The sequence below is a fragment of the Corvus hawaiiensis genome, chromosome 19 (genome assembly GCF_020740725.1).
Source record: "Corvus hawaiiensis isolate bCorHaw1 chromosome 19, bCorHaw1.pri.cur, whole genome shotgun sequence".
Lineage (NCBI taxonomy): Eukaryota > Metazoa > Chordata > Aves > Passeriformes > Corvidae > Corvus > Corvus hawaiiensis.
The window spans coordinates 6,235,604-6,258,386 of NC_063231.1; the positions used below are offsets into that span (position 1 = coordinate 6,235,604).

Consider the following 22,783-nt stretch of genomic DNA (forward strand, 5'->3'; position numbering starts at 1 on the left):
GCATTTAACTGATACAGAAAGAGGTCATTAACATAGCTTGTGTATTTGTTGTATTCACATTTGGAAAGCCTTAAACTGATGATCCTCAATAATTCCATGTTCGTATATTGACCTTGTGGAAAACTGGAGCTTAATTAAGATATTTTAGAGAGAGTAATGAAAAGTATGTGTAACAAATTAAACCTCTTCTCCTGAAAACCTCATTTCTTTTGTCAAATATTCCAAGCTGCCATGAAGTTCTTAAGTTCAACAATACCAGAATTTAACTTTCAGAAAGTACACAGCGAACTGACAACACAAATAGTTCCTTGTCCTCTCCTACAACACACATACCTTTCACCCCACTGATGTTTCTCTGATTTTACCTGACAGTTAACAAATCTTGTTACATCTTTGGTCCAAATAAGAGGCTTCTATGATGATAAAACTCAGTTCTCTACAATACCTATGGAAAGGAAGGCAACAGAGGGTTCTCCTCAGAATGTTTTTTCCAGATTGTTCTGTCAGTATCAAATGCCATCTTCTCTGCATGGAAGAAGCAGATCAGTCCCACTTTTAAACTGCTTGTCTTGATTCCTTGCAAAATCACAACAATGCTGTTCTGCAAGAGCTTCCTGCCTACCAGCACTGCTGCAGCATCCTGGAAAGAGGGAATTATTGTTAAGGCTATGTGTGCTTTTTCCAGCTCTTTCACCCACAAATTCCATATTCCCAGCTTCTGTCTGGAGATCAACCAGATGTTCTCCCATGGGGCCACACCTTCCCAATACCAAATATTTCATTTGGATGCTGCATTTACAGTGAGAACTACTCCTCTCTGGAGTTGTCAGCATCCCACAACCTCCCATTGCTTGTTTTGTCTCCATACAAGGGAAAGACAATTCCAGTCACACCTAACTTGGGTTTACTACATGAAATTTCGCATGAAGATGAACACACGAAACACAGGCTGAAAAAGCAGTGATTAACAGAATTGCTTTAATTTGTAACCACTGTTTTTGCTAAGTTTATCTGTTCAAATTAAACCCCTGGTAGGCACACAATGCACACAATATTCCACAGGGCATTGGGTTACTTACTGTAGTAACAAGTATTGACTGGGAATTTTTAGTGTAAATTGGAAACGTGGAAGTGTTATTGAAAGTAATTTTGCAGTTGTCTTGCATGATGGATTATAGCATCATTGCTGAAAACTAATTTTACCTCTTAACACTGCAAGGATTTCTAGTGTGCCTTTAGCAGCTGGAGTTTTTCAGCTTCTGCTTTACGGCTCCACTCCTGAAGTCAATACTCAGCACGGTGCTGACAAAATGCCCAGGCCCAGTGTGCTCAAGAGGAGTGTGGAGGGAATGATAAATGGAACACTGGTTCAGGGTCAGGACAGTTCATAACATAAATAAAGGTGGTTTTTTTGTTTAAAGAACAGCAACAACATTAAGTGCTATCTCTCCTGCTGCATGAAATTTCCACAGGCAAAATGCATTAAAAGAGAAATTTCTACCCTTAGATATTAATGGCTACAGTGAAGTAAAGTGGACCCCAAGGAATTTTTAAGGAGATTTTAAATGCTTATTTTATTCTGTTATCGCAGCCCAAAGAATCTACTGTGAGCAAGCTGAAACAAGGGTTCTTTCAAGCAGCCTTTAGTCAGAAGCTGTGTGGATCTCTCAAAAGCTGTATTATTCCTTGTTAAGTCTGCCATTTGAGGGGATAAGTTAGTTTTCTTTCAAAACGGTTATGCTACATGAGCTTTCACCCAGTGTTTGCTTAACATAGGAAAAAAAAAGTAACTTTTTAGATTCACAAAATTCCTCATAAAAATTTGGTCTTGTCATTGTCTGGTAAGCAGAGAAACTGAGGATCTCTACATTCTTTACCCTGTAAATCTAACCTAGATCCTCTTCTGGATTATCATGATATGAACTTTAAAATCAAATGTACCTTCCTCCACTCAATTCCCTATAACAAGCATTATTATAAAGAGAACATAAAAGAATTTGCTGTGAAAGCCAACCCCATACATTTATTACAAATCTAGGGATAAAAAGATTTCCATAATTTCCTAAGTAAATTGTCAGAGTCAAGGCCTTTATGTAAATGAGTGTGAAATCTAATTAAATCTAATTTGTAGAGAGAACAGTTCCTGAGTTTGGAAATCACCCTAAGGTACCAGCAGATCAAGAGAAACAGATTGTGGGCTGTAGATAGGAATGATGCAGAGGACCTAGGAAAGGCTGGATGGGTTTAGGAAAAGAAGTTTGTCACTGGCAGGAGATCACATGTAGTGATTTTGAGCATTTTGAACATATTTGCAGTAAATATAAGCAAGACTTTGAAGTGCTGCAGTCTGGTGTTAATACTGACCCACCACGACTGCTTCAGCTCCGGAGCAGGAAACCCTTACCAAGATGTGGGAGAGGGCAGACCTGTTCATGGGAATAATGTTGGTAACCAAATCCTTATTGTGTAGTCTTCTCTCATAGAGTCATCTGACTTCCCATGGGAATGTAACTCATATACAGATATTAATAGGTACTGCTTTTTCTTGGACAAACTCTTGTTTCATTCACCCCTATCTTCCACTTTTCCTGAAGTGGTATTTTCCTCCAGTTTTCCATATTGATATCCCTCATCTGTATTAATCTTCAGTTAGCTTTCCATCTCCTAGTAAACATTTCAGGGCAAATTCTACCTGGTTTAAATCATTTTAGCCCAGCTGAAGCCAATATGGCTGTGAGAAAACAGATCTGGTCCTTAGGGATCTCTTCTGCCTGACTCTGTGCCACTTGGTGCTAAACACACCATGCTCCGTGGCTTATAAATAATGAACAGGATGTTCATGTGGGAAAGGGAAAAGTGTGTGATGACTCATGAAAACAGGCGCTGGCATGAAAAAAATCCATCCCTTCTCTTCTGATGCAATTCTAGCAAAATTACCAGTGCACTGCAAATAATGTTTTTAATGAATAGGACACAGATGTATTCAGTCGTCTCTACCTGTTCAAATATAACTGCGTTTTGACAGTTTTCATGCTTCTGTCAGGAAAATTTGGGTTTAGAAAGAGGCTATCACAGGCCATGGGCCAGTGAAGCCTGGGCATATTAAAACAGGTGACAGTCAGTCACCTACCAGACGCTAATGGCACTTTCCCCTCTGCTTGAGGATCCAGCCAGCCATGCAGCAGGAAAATCACCCTGGCTCAAGCTGCAGGGACAGGGCAGAGGGCTCTATTTTTGACAAACATGAGAGAACCTGCCAAGATTTTATTTTGTAAAATAACAAACACATTTAAAATATGAAATAACAGCAAGGCTCTGGTCAATGAGGCAGAAACATTACACTCTCACCCTGACACTTTAACTGATGCTGTAGCTGCCAATATTGCTGCCCCAAAACCCTGTACCATGTTGACTGTGCTGTGTTAAAATAAAAAACAAGGTCATATTTGCTCTGCCTGTTTTCTTTGATTTTCTGTTGCCCAAGACAATAGTCTGCAGCCTTTCTTTTCTTTCCATTAGATTGTACGAGACAAGTCTTTTGCTCCTCTAAGTTTTGTCCTTCAGATACAATATGTTAAATTCAAGTTAAATTATGCCTTTCTTTTTTAGCTCTTATAAATTTCCTTGATCATTTGGATTTCTCTGCAAATCAAGGCCAGCCCTTGTTGAGCACTGAAAGAGGGAATGCACCTCAGTGTGCAATTTCCTTGCCTGCATTTTAATGTTCCCTCTGGAAATGAACCAAATTGGAGACACCACACAGGAGTGAAAGGGTTTGAAGAGATCTCACAATGTTACAGCTCATAACCACCCCGGCTTTCTCCGAGACACACACAAGCAGCAGTGTATCAGTAATAAAAGATGTTTATCCCTGAGTGGATGAACTCGTACAGCCTGAGATTTGGCAGGAAAATCTGAGTTTTAGCTTTGACAGCACTGCCAAAAGTACTGTAGGGCCAGCATTACCCAAGGGAAATAGTGCAGGTAGTACAGGAAACACTGAGGAACTCTGATGGATTTTGAAAGATAGAACCGTATCTCATTATATTTTGGTACATATCCACAAAATAAATGCTGTTGGAGAGGAATACACCTCATTAATTCCCAGGGAACCTTACAATAAAGGCAGGGACCCTGGTGCTGCTTCCCAGCAAGCTTTCCACCCGGAGCTGAGCTTTCTGAGGGAGCTGGCACTGCACCCACCCCACTGTACACATGCAAGGCCAGGAGGTTTAATGGAGCAGCTTTATTATCACACATTCACTGCAACTTCCTCTCATGCCAGAAGGGCAATTAAGTTTTGACTCTCTTCGCCTTCCCAAGGCTTTGTTGAGCAAAAATTGTTAATCACCCCAAAAGATGGAAAGTCAGCATTCTCCAAAGGCTTCTGCCTCTCAATCAATAACTGCAACTGCAAGAAGCCTTTGACTCCAGTCCCTAAATGTGATTCAGAATTCCCCTGTGAGAGCCCGTGCTCAGCTCCCAATGTGTGAATGTGAATCTCAGTGCAGCTCCACCCAGCAGTGTCAGGGATGCTACTTGTGTTACTTGTTCTTGTCTAATCTGCTGGAGCATACAGAAATGTGCATCTGTTAAACTTCATTCTTTGGTAAAACTGAACATCATGTTCTGGAACTAGGAGACATGAAGGGGGGGGGGGAAGGTTTGTTTGTTTTTGTTGTTTTGGGTTTGGGGTTTTTTTGTGATGCTACTGTTCTACTTGATTTGTTTTCCTCCTTTGTTCTCCAGATGATGCATATTTACTACAGGGGCTTAATATTGAGGAACTTTATCCAGAGACATCTAGTTTCATTACATATGATGGGTCAATGACAATTCCACCCTGCTATGAAACAGCAAGCTGGATAATAATGAACAAACCTGTCTACATAACAAGGATGCAGGTAAAGCAATTTACAAATGACTCAATCTAGGATAGGTACAAAATAATATTTTAAACATAATATTTATAGCTTTATATAAAAAATGAGATTCAAGCCTTGTGCTGTAGGGATCTCTGCATGCAATTTATAGTTTGCAAAAGCATCGAAGAGGTTTTTTTTCAAATTAAAAATCTTAACTGTTTAGAGTTCCGTCAGTATCTATATACACAAACTTTGAGGGGGGGCCCTGTTTTCAGTGAGGGTTTGAAACAAGTGGTTTCCAGCAGTCTGTTCACAGCTGCATTATTCTGTGATGCTGTGAACTGTTACTTGGGGACTCTAAAACAAGTACAGCAGTGTTGTACAAACATAACTGAGGTTATTAAGGATAACAGAGGCCATTCCTAGGTCTGAATAAATACATGTTGATAGCACATTAATGTGACAGAGATACAGTATCTGGAGCCTTCTGGAAATAAAATAAGCTGATGCTTTCTGGTATAGAATGAAATTACAGGATATACACCACAAATACTGTTGGAAAAATCACATTGACATATTGAAGCCCCTGTGAGAGAGAAGCAGAAGAAATTATGCAAGAGAAAACACATTTCACATCCAAAAGGAAGCTGTTGAGGAAACACATCAGTGGAAAAGTCTCAAAAACTACATTTCTGTACAGCTCGCTTACAATCCAATGCCTGGCATCAGAAAACAGCAAATTTAACACTTTGCCCTCTTCTCCAGAGTTTCCTTCAGTGAGTTGCCTAAAGAGCTGTGAGATGAACTAAAACCTCCTCTCTTGCGTGCTGGAACCCCAAGGAATACTTGAACCACCATCTGCCTGCCCCACGCAGGCAGCAGAAGAAATCTGGCCTGAGAAATGAAATGAGGAACAAGAAAACAACCCCAAATATCACTTTGGGTTTTAAAATCATATTAATATTGTAAATAAGATGACTTTTAAAAGCCTGAGATGTTTTATTTTTGTGATATTCCTTGTGTCCAGTTTAGTCTGGAGGCAGAAAAAGCACTTTGTTTCTTTTCTAAACTGGTGATTTGGGAGAACAACACAGCTAAGCACAGGCAAAAATGCTGAGTATTGTGAACTTTTCAAACACAGGACCTGAATATTTTCCTGCAAGCAACATTTTTAGGTAGAACCTTAATGTGCAAAGTAAGGATTAGAATATTTCCAGTCTGTGTTGCTACCTATAGGTTATAACCTCATGATACTTGCTCCTTGTCATGCTTTAATGGTTATTTATATCCTCCATTATTAGTGCTGCAAATGGATTTTGTGGAAACTTACTAATTACGTTGTGTACTCAGACTGAAAGAGCAATGCCCAGCTCAAGTTTTCCCTAGAAGCTGTTAAAACTTCCAGTACATAAAACCCATCTACTGGATTTCCCAATTAAATGCCATAAACTAACCTCTTAAATTGTACACTGATGGGGAAGATACTTTCTTTTTATATCTTTAAACCAAAATATTGAGGATTTCTGGTTTGTAACTTGAAACTTCTTTTTCCCTCTCTGATTCTGGTTGACTTGAATCAATTAAGAGTTGCATAGTCACTATAACAGCCATTTCTGCCAACCAGTGCTGGATGCACAGGATGATTCAGTAATTCCCTCTGTGCTGTGAAACCATTTCAGAAGAAGGCCAGAGTCTGCTGTAGGAACACTCACAGTCACAGCACAGACAGTATCATGACAGACCTGTCAGCAGAGAGAGGCTCTCACTTTTTAACATCATTAATTTCACGACTTCAGCAGCATCACTGTCAGTTTTCCTTCCCATCCTGCCTGCCCCTACCTGGTTCTTGAGTAACAACAACCAAAGCTCTGGCTTCTCAGCTGAAAGCTACAGTGATTCAGGAAATTAGCTCTTGTCATTCATCAAGTTCATTAGCTTTGCACCAGCTGCTGCCATCCAGCGCTGTGGATTCCATTTGTTTCCTGCTCACCCAAGGACACCTCAATACTATTTTCATTTGCTCCCCACAAAACTGGTTACTCTTGTTTAAAATGGGGCTCAGAAACAGGAGCACACAAAGAATGGTTTTAAGTTACCTCTGACTACAAACTGTCAGCGTTAACTTAAATTCTGTTTTACTGAAATTCTGCTTTACTTCCAAATATTAACTTACCTATTTAATAGTATTGTATGTTGTTTACTTACAGGAAAGACCAATACTAAAAACCCCTTGTTTTGTGTTTATAGATGCATTCTTTACGACTGCTAAGCCAGAATCAACCATCACAGATATTTCTGAGCATGAGCGACAATTTCAGACCAGTCCAGCCTCTCAACAATCGATGTATCCGAACCAATATCAACTTTAGTTTACAGGGAAAAGATTGTCCAAACAATAGAGCACAGAAACTACAGTATAGAGGTACGTTCCACCTCCAGAATAACCCCTTCCATGCTTGCACTGAGCTCCTTTCTTTGAGAAATCCAAGGGCATGACAAAGCACACAAATAAAAACACATAAAACTCCAGATCTAGGGGAATAACTGTGTCAGTCAAATGCCACACACTTGAAATAGGTGAGGAAATGTGCAGGAAAAGCATGACAAAAAATAGCCTGGGACATCTAATATGTTTTTAGAAGTAAATAGGACAGGCCCTTGGTTTTTTAGCCTCATTTTAAAGTCTTCTCACCTTAAAAAGTGCATTTTGCTCTGGTTTACTCACCCACAAGGGGGGGGATGAGCTAGTCTTTATGACAACTGATCTCAAACAAAATTAATAATTTATAAGACTTATTTTCACTTTCGAGGTGCACCACCATAACAAACACCTAAATTGCTACATGTAGTGTCAAGCATCGATATTAAACAATGAAGCAGCTCAGTCACCTGCAGTTAGAGTCTTACAATACCACAGCTGTGGCTCACAACTGAGCTCTAATGTGTCTCATGCATCTTTGAGCCCATGCACACAACTGTACTGGCTGAAATAATGGTACTGAAGTGCCCTCCCAGCGGTAATATCATCATTATGAAGGAGTAGCACTGAAGGCTGGAAAAGAAGGGACATTTTCAGCAGCAAGGCAGATGACTGTGTTGCAATACTTCAAAGAAACAGTCATTCAGACAATTCTTTTCTAGAAAGAGGAGGAAGCTGAACCTCCTGGCTTTTTTAAGCCATTTTGCCTAAGTGCCTAACACAGTGCTAAATAATTTGATTCACAGTGTTAAACCAGTTTCATATTTGGAGTTTATTAAAGCATAATGGTTTTTGTTTGTTTCTCTTCCAGTAAATGAATGGCTCCTCAAGTAAGTGAGACAGAGCAGGCAAAACCCAAATCCTCAGTGGAATGCTCCTTCTGGGAATTGACATCATCTACAATGCACCCAACCTCCCTCTCTGGGCTCACGTGCACCACGTGCTGTGGGAAAAGAGCTGCCGTGCTGGAAAACTCCTCAAAATCCATTCATACGATCGGTGGCCATTTAAAAAACAAACAAACAAACAAACAAACAACAAAAAAACCAAATCAGTATTACATTAAATGTGATTACAATTTTCCTGAACTAATTTAGAGTCACACAGAAAGACTTTTCAGCCTTTGTACATATGAAATTAATTCTTCCTCTGCTCCCCCCCTCCCCCAATTGAAAAAAAAAAAAAAAAAAGAAAAAAAGAAAAAAAAAAAGAAAAAAGGTGGCTCGGTACAGCATCAAAGTGGAGTTGTGTTCTGTGTGCCAAGTAATCCTTGGAAAGCTCTCATTATTTCACTATCATTAATGGATACTGACAAGACAGAACAAGACTACTGTAAAGGAAACCTATTTCTAGGTTATGATCTTTCTGTTAATTTAATTTAAAAAGGGACAGACTTTGAGAGATAAGTATTGTAAATATATCACTGCAGAATATAAAGGAAATTGAAATATTTCCCTCTGTCACAAATCTGTAGTAGGATTTGGCAAAATCAGAATTGATCCATTTTCTGTTTCTTGTTTTACAACAGATCATACATTGTGTTGGTTACAATTAACAGCTCAATAAATGTGTTTAACAATTTAGTAAAGTTGCTTTGATTTCTTTTTTCCTTTCTGAAATAATAACCCTCTACCACTTGTGGATGCATTATTTGTGTTTTTCTTTTTTTTCTCCTTTTTTTTTCTTTTTTTTTACTTCATTTCTTTCTTTGCAGCCCATTTAAGTGAGTTAATGACAATTGGGAATGCACTTAGAGGTGGTATAACTTTAACTCCACTTTATGGTCCATCATTAACAGGAACTGGGCTCAGAAGCAGAAAGCAGTTGAAACACATCTCAGTTTAAAATTGCCATTTTCCTTGCTGAAGCCATTATTGGGACAAACATTCAATCCTGTAAACTGGTGGTGAAAGGGATACTTTTTCTTCACAGATAAAGCAGGAGCTGACCAAGTAAAAGCAAATGCCTTTTTTTCTAGTTTATAATGGTCATTCACTGTGTTTGGTTACTGTCAAGAACTCAATAAACGTGTTTAACAAGTTCACACAGTGCATGTTTGACCTTCTTGAATATTGAGGGATTTTTCAGGTTGGTTTTCTTTTCAGTGTGGAGAGGGGTCAGGCCTCCTGATACCCCATCCCTGATGCTCACTTTGTACCACATTTAAGTTCACAGAAAGCAAAATGAAGCCAGAAAACGCTCCAGCAGCAAGGAAGTGTTTACACCAAATGGAAGAGCAGGCACTATACGAAGTGTGAGGGAACTGCCAGGGAGTTTTAATGTGACAACAATGTTATTTTATCTGTGCCTGAAGAGAACAGTGCAAGGAGCACCTGACAGGAAAGTCCAGGGTCTGTGTGGTTTGGAAAGATTACAGCTTGTAAAGTGAGAACAGGCCAGGACTGGCATTCAGGGGACTGTCAGGATGGAGATGGAAAACTGAGAGGAATCCAAAATTGTCAGCAGTTGGGTTGCTCAGTGCAAGGTGCAGGGAAGGCTCTGGTGAGAAGCGCTGGCACAAAGGTGCCCTGTCTGCAGCGGGTCTTGGGCTGGTGACCCTGACCTAGAATCCTCTTAGCACAAGTATAATACTTGATCCTCAAGTTATTTCATTCCCAGGATCCTGTTAGCACACATATAAATTACTTGATCCTCAAGGTATTTAATTTCCAGGATCCTGTTTACGTATCTGTAATATACTTGATCCTCGAGTTATTTCATTTTAAGCGTTTCCAATGACTTTCAACACCGTGCAGTAATCTGAAAAATCCACAACACGACAGAAATGTCACACAGCAAGTACTACACTGTCAAATTCTGTAATTGAAAACAGCAAAATTACCACCTTAGCTTTACCTAGCTAATAAAGAACTGAAAAACAATGGAAGTCACATGCCTTCAATATGTTTGAGTGATCTATATATAACTTATAAACTTGTTTCTCCTACTTGTTTGGGTTCTTTTAAGCTTCGCTTAGGGTGCAGAGTAAAGTTACTGAGAGCATAAAATGCACAATGCATTAATCTATATTTGGACAAATATCCAGCAGTTGTTGGTCCAAGTTTTTCAGTGACAGAAGGTAAGGAAGATAAGCCAGGCCTCCATTATAAAGCTTTTAATAAGTAATAAACCCTATTTTCTATTTTACTGAAAGCTGATTGAAGGGATTTAAGGGGAGGTAGACACATGATAGAAGGGACTAGCCCTAGGAAGGAATCATGCTGTACTTTGGATTAGGCTGCAATATAGGAGCCCTGCAAATTGAGAAAGGGAGCAATCATACTGGGACATCACAAGTATATTTGTCAACATTTCTAACTCCGTTTTGTGAGTGTATCTTGCCATGAATTGCCTAGGTTTTTGTTTTAGTCGTAGATTACAGCAGAAATAGACCCAAATAAAATTTAGGATTAAGTGTTCTGCCCAAATAAAATTTAGAATTAAGTGTTTTGCCATTTAAACATCCAGCCCCCGTTGTTCAGATCAGGCATGGAGCTCTGTCAGGAGACTCTGAGGAGCCAGAGAAAGCCACATCTTATCACAAAGCCTCTAAGCAAAAAGATAAAAGTTCCAGGATCAAACAGCTGACACAGGCTGGGAGTTCAGAGCCCACACAACACCTGCCCAGGGTAATGCCTCCAACCTGAGCACTTTGTCTGCAGTGCTCAGCAGAGTCTGGCTGCACACAGAGCCCAATACTCTTAGGAAGGGCTGAATGTGGCCTCATTGCCTGAGCCATTCAGATCAGGACTGGGATTTTTTGCTTGTGATGAGGCTCAGCACAGGCGGGAGGTACCTGGCAGGTGATGCACTCATGGCAGCCTGTGGTGTTGACCTTGATGAACAGTCAACACCACAGGCAGGACCAGGTATTCATGCCATGATGGTAACAGATATTAAGAACCTAATAATGGGAGGAAATGCTCAGATCTGTCCACTCACAGTGAAGAACATGCTATCAAAACAGGTACCAAACTATCAAGCTCATCTGATGATAAAAGACATGAGAAGATTCAGATTTACAACACTCCAAAACCCTCTGCTTCAAGTAGCAGTCAAAAAAATGTAATAGCCAAGTTTTATAAGCTCATTTTTTCCTTTAACCAAAAATAAAAAATATTCCTATGCAGAAAATCAGAACTAAAAGAGATCTGTGGGATGAAAGCAGAAAGCACAGGCCTTCAGCATAACAGTACCTACAGGTACCACACATCTGTCCTTCCACCTTCCTGTTCCAGCCTTGAACGCTGAAGTAGCAAGGAAACAGATCGAGGATGTACCTCGAAGCTTGGTACTTGTTATTATAGAACAAACTCCTATAAAACAAAAAAACATCCTTTCTTACCATTTAAAACCTCTCACTTTCCTATCAAGCAGGTACCCGGAAAGAAGAGGGGTACCACCGTCCCTGCCCGGCTCCGTGGGGTCCCGCGTGCCCCCACAGGCGCACGGGTGGGTTCCGTGTTGCAGTCGGTAGCAAAGAGTCGAGAAGGGCGTTTGTGTGCGTTCCGCCAGGAGCATTTATTGCTGCTACACTGCCAAAGGTTACACGGGCAAATACCAACGTGATCCCGAAGCTCACAGTTTTATCCGGGGGTGGGGAAAAGGCAGGACCAGGGAACGGGGACCAGTGGGGAGCTCTGGGGGAGTGATGAGGGGTAGAGGCCAACAGCCAACTGGGGAATCCCAAACTGGGATAGATTAACACAACAGAACAAGCATCCTGGGAGAAGCCTTTTTGGCCACCCTAACATGAAGTGGTTCTTGTGGTACTGGGGACTTGTACTGAAAACTCTGTGTCCCTTGTAATGAATGTTCACCAGCCAGCACAGAGGGCCAATGGAAATTGTGCTGAAAAATTGAGACCTGAGATCACAACACCAGGAACAAAGACACGTGAGGGTGTGCAAGGTTGTACTCCCTGTACTGATCCAAACACTCAAACACAGACAAGGAACTCAATCAAAAGAATTTGGTCTGCAAAGATCAGAACAACTTCAAAGTCAGCAAACTCTTGTTTCTTTGAATAGCACTGCTTGCTCTGAGTGTTCCACATCTTGGCCTTAAGAAATGCCAACACTAATTGCTGCTCATGTGACATTAGTTTGTCAGGCACCAGAGACATTGGGAGCCTGGTGGAAATCATTTTTAAGTACTTTGTATGTCAAACAGTAGGATCTTTCAAGACATTTATTATAAAACAAAGAAAAAAACCCAGGATAATACTTCAGAATCCTTCCTGCTTCTGACAGACCCTGCCTTTGCTCTCCCTATTTTCATTTTCTGGGGATTTCACTCCTTGTTACTTCCACCAGTACCCTCCTCTTACAAAAGCAGCTCTGAGGAATGCAGTAAAGGTTTATCCCACAGAAGCACAGTGCTGCCATGAATAAATGAGAATTGGCAATTTTCTTGATATACTATTGCTGGATACACACTATCTGCTGGAATCAACACATTTCAGCAGCCATTAAAAAAATTCAAGTAATTATATAAAATAAGTTGGTACATCTATTAATTGGTGAAGACAAGCTGGAAAGTAGGATATGATTGTACCCAGAATGCCAAGACCAAAAGGCAAATAAAACCCTTCCAACATTTGGGGTGTTCCTCATGCTCTTTAATATTAAAGGAGAAGGATGTTCCATCTTTTTATTTTGCTTTATAAAGCACTCAGGGTTAAACATTACCAAAATTCCATCTAAATCTGAAAACAAAGCTGAAAATTTTGCTGCTTTCAGGAGGTGAACCTCCCCCAAAAGTCAGGAAAAATGGTCAGTGTATTTTATTGCAGATACCAGATTTGTAGCAAAAGGTAGATGTTTTGTTGAACTTTACATCTCAAAGCTTTAGTACTGAACACTGCACCCCAAAAAATTGCAGATATTTGGTTCCTAAACTCAAAACACTGTAGGTTTTTCAGGGAGATAAGCTATAACTGCTCCATGTTTGGATTCTTTTTATTAGATTTTATTCCCCAGATACAGTGGCTGACAAAGCATGGAGAGTTTACTGTAGGAGATGCTGATTTACTGGCAAATGGCTCAGCACAGTTCTCAACAGCACACCGTAAAATTATTCAAGGAGCCTGGTTGTATGGCAAAGAACAAGCACCATTTATAATGTGAAATGTAATGCAGGCAAACATTTTTTGTTTCCTACAGTGTCAGGCTTCTATTCTAATAACTAAAGATGTGTCAAACACATACTCAGAACAGAAAATGAAAAACAGGATAATAAATCTTCTAAGGACAGGAAAATAACACTTAGCATTTGAATAGAGGGGAAAAAAATCCTGAGAAGCATTAGAAAAACAGCAAAAATATTGACGCAGTTTATGAATTTAGGCAGATGCTCCCACCCCATAAGGGAAGAAAGAGCTGGAGCCGAAAGTAAATTCAAGGGGAGAAAAGTTACAGTGGAAAATGGTGGTTTTGCCCCAGAAGGAAGGTCAAGGCTATGAAATTCACCCTTGGGTGCATATTCCCAGCACAAGGAGACAGCCAGCACCTCACATCCCACTTGCTGAAGCATTCAGGTATTTGCACCTGTGGCACATGTTCAAATGCACCAGGACCATGTGTGGGCTTGGTCAAGGGAAGCTGATGCTGAGTCAGGGTCAGAATGTCCTTCCCAATTGCTCGAGGGCCATTTTGGGTGTGCCTGCTCAAGGATTTGTGAACCCTCCTCAAGGATTCTGCAAAGAAATCACCAGAAATGCCTCATGCCTGCTTCATTTGCTGTCCTGCTGCACCACCTAAGCCTTAGTGAGACTCCCTGGAGGTTTAGCCCTGCAAAGCTGCCCTAAAGGACTCTTGGGTAAGTGCCAGATTTCATGTGCTGGATGAGAAAGTGATTGTAAAGTGATGGTAAAGAGGTGGGAATATTACCGCAGGCCTGGGCCCTAGGGTATATCACCGTGTCCTGCAGCCATAGGAAGGAGGAGGAGAGAAGATCCAGCAGGCAGGAATTGTGCAGCAAGATTGATTGATTTAATTATTTTACAAACTCTTTTATAGACTTTTTTCTTCATAGTCTAATTGGACAAAGGACCAGCCACCCCTTGGGGGTGATTGGCCAAAATCCTAAAACATCCATTGTCAAAATATTTTTCTACTATACCATAAACAAGATTTTTCAAGGTTGCAGGTGGCTTGGTTGTTTACATTCCCTGCTACCTCTTCTGTGAGAGAGAAAAGTCTCTCATGGACTTAGAAAATAGCAAGAAAATCCTCGCTAGCAGCATTTTTGTATCTACATGGGAATATGTCAACATGATGAGGAAATATCCTATTAATATTCAAATATGCAATAAAAATCTTATGGAGGAATGTTAAGACAACATAGAAAGTCGTAAGCACGATGGCAGAAAACAGAATTTGGGAGAATCACAAGGGGAAAAGATTGATCTTTTCCCTCTGTCCTGAATTTTCCCCTTAATGATGCAGCAATACAGCAGCATGCTGATTTCAGCTTGCTGCCTCCTTTCAGACATAATTTAAATTTGACAGCAATAGGAGTAATAGTGACATTTTCAGACATTCATGCCAAAGTTTCACAATACTGGAGGCCTCACTCATTAAACATTTATTTGTATCTGTGTTCCTCAAGCTGCAGAAAAAGATGCAAAAATGGAACTTCATTGACAAACATTTCACCCAACTGCTGCCTGTGTTCGTCCCACACAGACGGGCAGCTGAGACACTTAAACTAAATCACTCAGACTCTGCCCTCCTGCAGGCAGTGGCTTCTCCTGGAAGCATGTGAACTATCAAAGGCAACCATCACCTCCTGAGATCTTAAATCATGTAGCCCAGACTACAGACCAACAGGACTTTGACTTTTAAAAGTCTTGATGAATCCCTGCATAATTCCGAATATAAAGAATGAAGAACTGTCGAATAATTCCAGGTTTCAGCTTTCAGAAATTGACTCTTTCCACTCCTCCTTATATGTTGCTTGTCTTACAGGGAGAACGTCTTTGTAGGGGACAAACTTTCCTGTCAGCATGGGAAATGTCAGAGGACATGGTTGTTATCCCAGGTCAGGTTTCTGTAGGGAGTCTAAACGATGTCAACTGAATTATCACAGCTCTGCCTTTTGGAAGGCTGATACAGCCAACAAAATAAAACAAAAGAAAAAACAGACAAACAAACAAACAAACAAACAAAAGACTAAAGGTGGTGGAATCCACCAAATATTCTAATAAACAGCTTATTTCTACTAAAGACCTGTCATTCAATGCTGTCTTTTTTCACCACAATGCACAAGGGTTTCAGTGCCATGTGGAGCTTCACTGAGGATGCACAGCCCGGGTGCTGGATTTCAGCTCAGAGCCCACCCACCTCCTTCCTCCCCACGTCATTCTTATTCTGGCAGCTCAGACAGCTCTTTAGTTTAATTATTAGTGTGTCTTTCAGATTCCCCTATTCCTAGGTACTCCCCGTGCACAGCAAAAGAATTCCCAGCAGGGCAGAGGTGTATTTTCCCACCAACCATTTAGAGCACTATTCTCTCAGCCTGTAAGCAGCAATTAGTCCTATTTTAAAAAAAATAAATTAAATTCTAAACTAGACAAACGAGGTTGGCTCATAAAGCAGTTACAGCATTGTCTGGGTTCCCATGCACATGCAAACAGCAGAAGGGCAAACTTCCAGCTCAGTTCTCCAAGCAGGGATTGATAACATTTTATGGGAAGCCACTAGCCCCCCGTGCCAGTGTCACTCAGGGTGGTTGTGCTTCGGTGTGAGCTGCACCTCACTGGAGCTGGTCTGCACAGCCCAGAGCCTGGGGCTGCCAGCCTGGGAGAGTCCCCAGCAGGCTGAGTGCCAGCCCCCAGACACACATCTCACAGACAATCCATGGATTCACTGCTGGGACTCACCACCTTCCCACCCCGCACATCAAGGGAAGCAACAGAGACCACACCAACTACCACTGTCAGGGCAGAGTGCCAGGAACACATGGAAAGCCTTGTGCTGCCTCTCTGTTTCTTTTCATCACAGGAATTTCAGTAGCAGCCACAGCACAGAGCAAAATGCACAAGGTGATTATGCCTGGTGTGTCGTGCTGCCCCAATCAAACAGGGATTAAGGACAAGCCAACCAGTCTGCCCTTCCCTACCTTTGTCACGAAGTGTTTCTGCCAAAGTGCAGGCTCCAATATTCCATTTTGATGGATCATTGTCATTCCCAGTCAGTGCAAGCAACCATGGAAACAGAAGAAATTTGGGGCCAGGTTCAAGTTTAGAGAAACTGCAACCAGCAACAACTAAACTGTGTGTGCTTTATTTACAACTCCTTGATGCTGCACTGTGATTTGGAAAGGACTGTGATCTTGCTAGCCACACGAAATGGATGAGAAAGGAAATATCTCAAAACAGTGTTGGATGGTTAGACTGTAACAGCTTGCTTCTTTATGATGTTTGTTTGCATGGTTACTCTGAATTTTTTTATGTCTTATTACTCTTTTATGTTAACACCTCAGAATAATAGTATCAAATTATTTTTCCTATATTTGTTCTTTATTTGCAGTTTTAGGGTAAATTTTCACAAGTTAATGAGAAATTTGCTTGTTTGGGACACTTAGGAGAAGAACAGTCCTACACAAATGCTATTAAGGTTCCTTACATAAAGGATTCTTCAAAGTTACACTGCAGAGCAAAAAGGGAACTAATTTGAGATCACCCTCATGCTTCTCAGACAAAAACACTGAAAGAGACAAACACAAAAAAAGAAACTTCTCCAAACTTTACAGCCTTAAAAATATATTTTCTTTTAACAGAATTTACGTGTAGTTGATTTACAAAACAGAGCACAGGAATAACATTCTGTGCAAGCAGCACCATAAATACTGTGAAATGAGTAACAAGAGACACACAGCAATGGAATCTGGTTGCTTTTATAGTGTAGGATTTGTCACTGTGAATCAGGAGGTGTTGTGAAAGGGCAGTAAAGTCTGGTGAGTGATTGTGACAGGCTGGAGCCTGGCAAGGTAAGCAAAGCCCTTTGTGTCTCAGGAGTGGGCATCTTATCATGATGGGTGGAAGAGAGAAAGCAAAAAAAATCAGATGAGATTGACTTCAAGATGTTTCTCTTAATGAAAGTTTTCATGTCAACAGTCATTCCAATGCTAATGTCAACATTTTTTTGGAAGTAGTACCCTATAACATTCATTAGGGATGTCATAAGCATCCCACAACATATGGTGTCTCAAATCCAATTACTTTTCTATTCAAACCATGACCTTGAATAGGTTTTTAAAACAAGAAAGAACACAGAAACAAAGCCCCTGTTGCTTATTTGATGGCTCCGTGGCATAGTACTAAAATTCAGAATTATGTCAACTTGTCGTTCTGTTTGTTTTGCTTTCCAGTCTTGTATCTAATCTAAAAAAAGTGATGGAAGCTTATTTTAGAAAAACAAGTGGCAGCATCTACTTCCTGAGACTGTTTGCACATTAAAAGCACCATGTACCCAGAAAAGGGCATTTTGAAATACTTCAAGCAGCCTTTGGCTGGGTTTCAAGTATCTCTAATTCCGAGGGCTAACGCTGGAGTTCTCTGTATGCTGCATGGCCTGGAGCTGAAATGCCTCTCTCTGCTGTGATAACCTCCCAACCCAGATGTACAAAAGCCTCTCACTGACCAGCATTTCCTCACTGCAGCTGCTGCCTTGGGTCATCTCTGGACATCAGTTTTTCCAGCTCAATCCATAAAAAAAACCCCAGAAATCTTAGAAGTGTTCCTAGGGCAGTGATTTAGGCACTTCACCTGGGTAATTCAAGAAACAAAAAGAAACTTTTTCATCTAAATTTTACCTTTTGAAAGCACCAATTTCACACAAAGATTATTCAGCAACACTTTTGTCAGACAGAGCTTTTCTTCTGCGACCATCTTCCCCTACATGATTTTAACAAAAGCCCCCAAGGATGTTTTGCTTATGTGAAGATCTAAAAATCTAATCCATTCTATCTCAAGCATGTTATGTCTCCAGAAAATAAGTTCTTTGTAAATATAAATGATATCTTACTGGAAGTTCTCCTCTTGCCACAATAATAGGGATAGCACTGTGCTGCTACACAAATAATACTGGTAATAGAAAACTTACAATTACTTGCCATGTTTTTTGCATGTTCTTCCTATATTGTTACAATATAAACAGTCATGACTTTATTGGTACAATTAAATCTAGAGCAATTACTGCAGATGGTTCTTCACTGAGCTTTGCTGAAACAGCCCAAATCATTCTTGCAGTTTAATACATTTAAATATGTAATTATGTTTAGCATATATCTATTTGTTGAGCTTTTGATGGGATACCCTTCCTTCTTGGACCAGGGTAGAAGAGCAGAGGAGGCTGCTGTTCTGCTAAGTTCTTTATTTCATAGTCTCACAGCTTTCTTGAAGGCAGAGTTCAAGGGGGTTACATGATAAGGCCAAGCAGCAGCAGCAAACAGCAGGCAGAAAACAGCTTCTTCTTCTAATTCTAGTTTCTTCTATATTTTTTCTTACAGAAGTGTGGATTATATTTGTTAATTGACCAATAAGATCAACACACGATTCTGGTTTTTCTTTTCTTAACCTATCCTGGTCTAATTCTAACAGTTGTAAGCCTTACACAAGGGTTACATAGGTATTACACAGATTTGCGGATGCAGTTTCTATCAACTCTTTTTGTTTATGTGAACACTCCATCTAAAAAATGTGAACAGTACAGTTCTATCTATACTTTGTCTAAAGTAAAGAATTCTGTGAAAAGGTAACACTGCTGCAGTAAGAACTGTGTTTAAGGTCTCTGCTGCAGCTTTTTAATATTTAAGGCACTTAGCATATATTTCTACTAAAAGTTTAAAATCTATATTTCTATTTCATTTTGGTGTGACTTCATGTATCTTAGCTTGTCCAAAGGTTTTAATTCAACCCCTGTGCTTTGGCTTCCCTCTGGGCCTGAGTCCAGAGAAGCTTTCACTCCAACATCTATTTATTATGCACAGTCACTGGAAATCAAGTTCACTTTGAATATATTTTCTAATTGATACTTAGAAACACTGGCAGACAAAATAAGTGCTGAGGCTACATTCATGCACAGATAAATACATTAACCTAAACCTCTGTTACCCATTTTTAATGCTAAGAACATTAATTCAAGACATTCAGTCATGAAAATATTCATCATTTTCCTCTTAACTGTAAAGTAACTTACAAGCTACAGAAAGATCATATATGATGATTATTTTAGAAAAAGAAATATTGATGAAAGAAAAATCTAGGGGAAAAAAGAACCCATGCTAAAAAAATGAACTGAAAGCACTGACTTGTCTCAGTAGCCATCAGGATTATTCAGGGGAATAGAGCTCAACAAGAGAAGCCATCTTTTAAAATATTCCACATTTACATTGTTATTTATAGTGTGAACTTTGCAGAACGAGAAGCTGACAAGCACTGCAGTAGGAGATATGGTCATTCAAGGGAAGTAGTAATCAGCTTTCTGGGATTCACCCACAGCCTGGGGGCCTGGGAGATGTTTGTTACAACAGAGGCTGCTCTTGGAATCTGTGACAAATCAGTGCCCCCTCCTAGGTCTCTGCTCACACCTCAAAAAAACACAATAAAGCCTTGGCACAGTAGGGAAGGGCTGATGGGGGAACCACCCCACAAACAATTCAGATGCTGCAGCAATGGAAGCCCTTATAAAGTTTGGGATGGATTTGCCGTGCAGACACAGCCAGAACTGTGCAATATTTCCCATCACTGGTGGTTTGGAGTTTATTTAATGATCCCTCCAAGCATAGGGAGAGAGAAACCCAATCCCCTTCCCGTGCCATGAGGAATTGTTAGGTCTGCCTGACCAGAGGGAATTGAGCTATCAAACTACAGCCAGCGATGTTTAGATAACAATACTTAGCATTTAGATAATTATGTGAATTTTCCAGATACCTTCAAAATGACACACCACCCTTTCTAGATGAGTAACCGTGGTGGACTTCAGTGGCTGGTACAGGGCTGCTCAAAAAAAATGTAATTCCACTCAGCTGAGGAACGATTGAGGGAGCTGGGGTTGTTTAGCCTGGAGAAAAGGAGACTCAGAGGGGACCTTATCGCTCTCTGTAACTTCCTGAAAGGTGGCTGTAGTCAGGTGGGGCTTGGTCTCTTTCTCCAGGCAGCCACTGACAGAACGAGAGGACACAGTCTTAAGCTGCGCCAAGGGAAATATAGGTTGGATATTAGGAAAAAGTTTTTCACTGAAAGAGTGGTGAAGTACTGGAATTGTCTGCCCAGGGAGGTGGTGGAATCACGATCTCTGGATGTGTTTAAAAAAAGACTGGATGTGGCACTTGGTGCCATGGTTTAGTTGAGGTGTTAGAGCATGAGTTGGACTCGATGATCTTAGAGGTCTCTTCCAACCTGGTGATTCTGTGACTCTGTGAAATGCCAAGTTCTGGGGCCAAGCTGCCCTTCACATTGCTATTTTCCATTCCCAGCCCATTTCGCTCCTTGCATATTTTTCTCTGCATCTTCCCACTCCCCACAGAGAATAGAAATACAAGCACACTGAAAACCTTGCTGAGCAGGATCAGACTGTGTAAAAAACATACATATTAAAAAAAAAAAGAAGATGATACCCAAGGTCTGTTTCATCAATGCTCAGAACAGACTTGCATAAACTCCACAAACAGCAAGATAAACAAAATATTATGAGAAAAGAAGAATGTTACTTTAAAAACAAAAATGTAAGGTTAAGGATTTAAAAAAAAAAAAAAAAGGGAGAGAATAGTGAAATGAAACAAGTGTAAAAAATAAAGAAGTAGGAACAATTCTTTTATCATGTGGATCAGAATAACTGAAGTGAGACAGCAACAAATGTCTCTATCAACATTGAATACTGGCCTTTCAGGATGCTGCTTAATACTGGCAAAGTATGGAGAGGGCAGAGCTAACAATGTCTGACAGCAAATAGAAAATGAACACAACTTCAATGCTTAACAAGAAGACCACTACAAGTGATATGATTCAGCCTAATTAATAATACTTTTAAGAAATCTTCGATCTCTACACAATTTTTAGAGGTTGGAGGTGATTTACCTGAGGGGGCTGGAACACACAAACATGAATGCCCTGTGTATTGTGAAACAAAGAAATCTCTTCTCCAGCCCCCTGCATCATCCTTCACTGTGCTGAAGAGCCGTTGCCATGAGACAAATGTTGCCAGATTTTTTTTTGCATGCATTTGAAGGCCCAAGTTCAGCAATGATCGATTTTTGATGGTGACTTTACAGAGACCACACAATATGTGAGTGCAAAAACAAATTACAGAGCAATACTTACTGGGGAAAGCAAAGTGTGAAGCACCACGCTCGTTAGAATGCCTCAGCAGGAACAATTGCTTAACTAATGCTATCCAGCATGTGCATGATGTAATTCTAAAACAGAGATATACTACTCTATATAGCAGCACCCCTCCCCAAAGCCCTAAGCATTACTTCGACTTTCTTTATTATTTATTGAATACTTCACCTTGACAAGACTGAGAAAGCCTTCTATCACAAACTGTCATAATTGCTTTGGGGTCTATTTTCTGTCAGCAGCTGTGCAATGACTATTGCTGTTTAAGGTTGAAATTCATGTCCTAGCATTTTGATTCCTCTTCTTATACAGTGGATGAAGTGCCCCTTTCTCTGAGTTTATTCCCTGATTCCACTGGGAATAAATCCTTTCTAATTAGTAACCATTTTGTGCTTCTTAAAAACAGAAGGTGATACAGAGATGTAAGACCTGGGCATGAGAGATGGGCTGTGAGAGAACCTTCTCTGCCCACCTGGAAATGGCAGTGACAGAAACTAGCAATAAGGCCCCACACTCTGCACACAAACCTCCTGTGTGCCTACAAATGCTTGAGAATCAAGCTAAAATTAATGCATCTCATCTCATGCACTGCTGTCACTCTTCTTAAATGAAAAATAACACAGAATCTTATCATGGCTGTATCCTGTACCACTGATACCTCATCAGCTGATCCCCTGAGCATTGCACTGCCACATCCCTTCCCTCACAAAAAACCATAGACCTGGAAAAGGACACAGATGTCCTATACTCACCTTCTCTACTAATATCAAACGCAAAGGTGACAAGTCAGGCAAGATCTTCACTCAAGTTCATTCATTTAATACTTGAAACTGGAGCCAAAGCCAGCACAATGCTTATATTCATTCATGAAGTATTGTGAATGGGCAGATGTTGAAGGAGTGTGCTGAGTTTAGGAGTAAAACATGAAAAACCTGTTGAGCCAAGACTAGGCAGTGTTCCCAGTGACTGGGTTACAGGCAGTGCCTCAAACCTGATGCCCCCTTCTTCCCTCAGATTTTCATAGGATATCTGTGGTCTCATCTATGTAAGACAGGAAAATCCTAGGCCAGGCCTTTCTTTCAGAAGGGATCAAAG

General features: G+C 40.4%; 1 protein-coding gene across 1 annotated transcript in view; it reads left to right on the plus strand.

Annotated features, from left to right (window-relative positions):
* CA10 (carbonic anhydrase 10) overlaps positions 1-9,388 on the plus strand; it is a 188,317-nt gene extending 178,929 nt beyond the window's left edge. Inside the window, exons 8-10 of the mRNA XM_048323590.1 lie at positions 4,750-4,904; positions 7,113-7,287; positions 8,156-9,388. Coding sequence (XP_048179547.1) covers positions 4,750-4,904; positions 7,113-7,287; positions 8,156-8,178 — 353 coding nt within the window. The 3' untranslated portion in view covers positions 8,179-9,388. The remainder of the gene's footprint in view (positions 1-4,749; positions 4,905-7,112; positions 7,288-8,155) is intronic.
* The last annotated feature ends 13,395 nt before the right edge of the window (positions 9,389-22,783 follow it).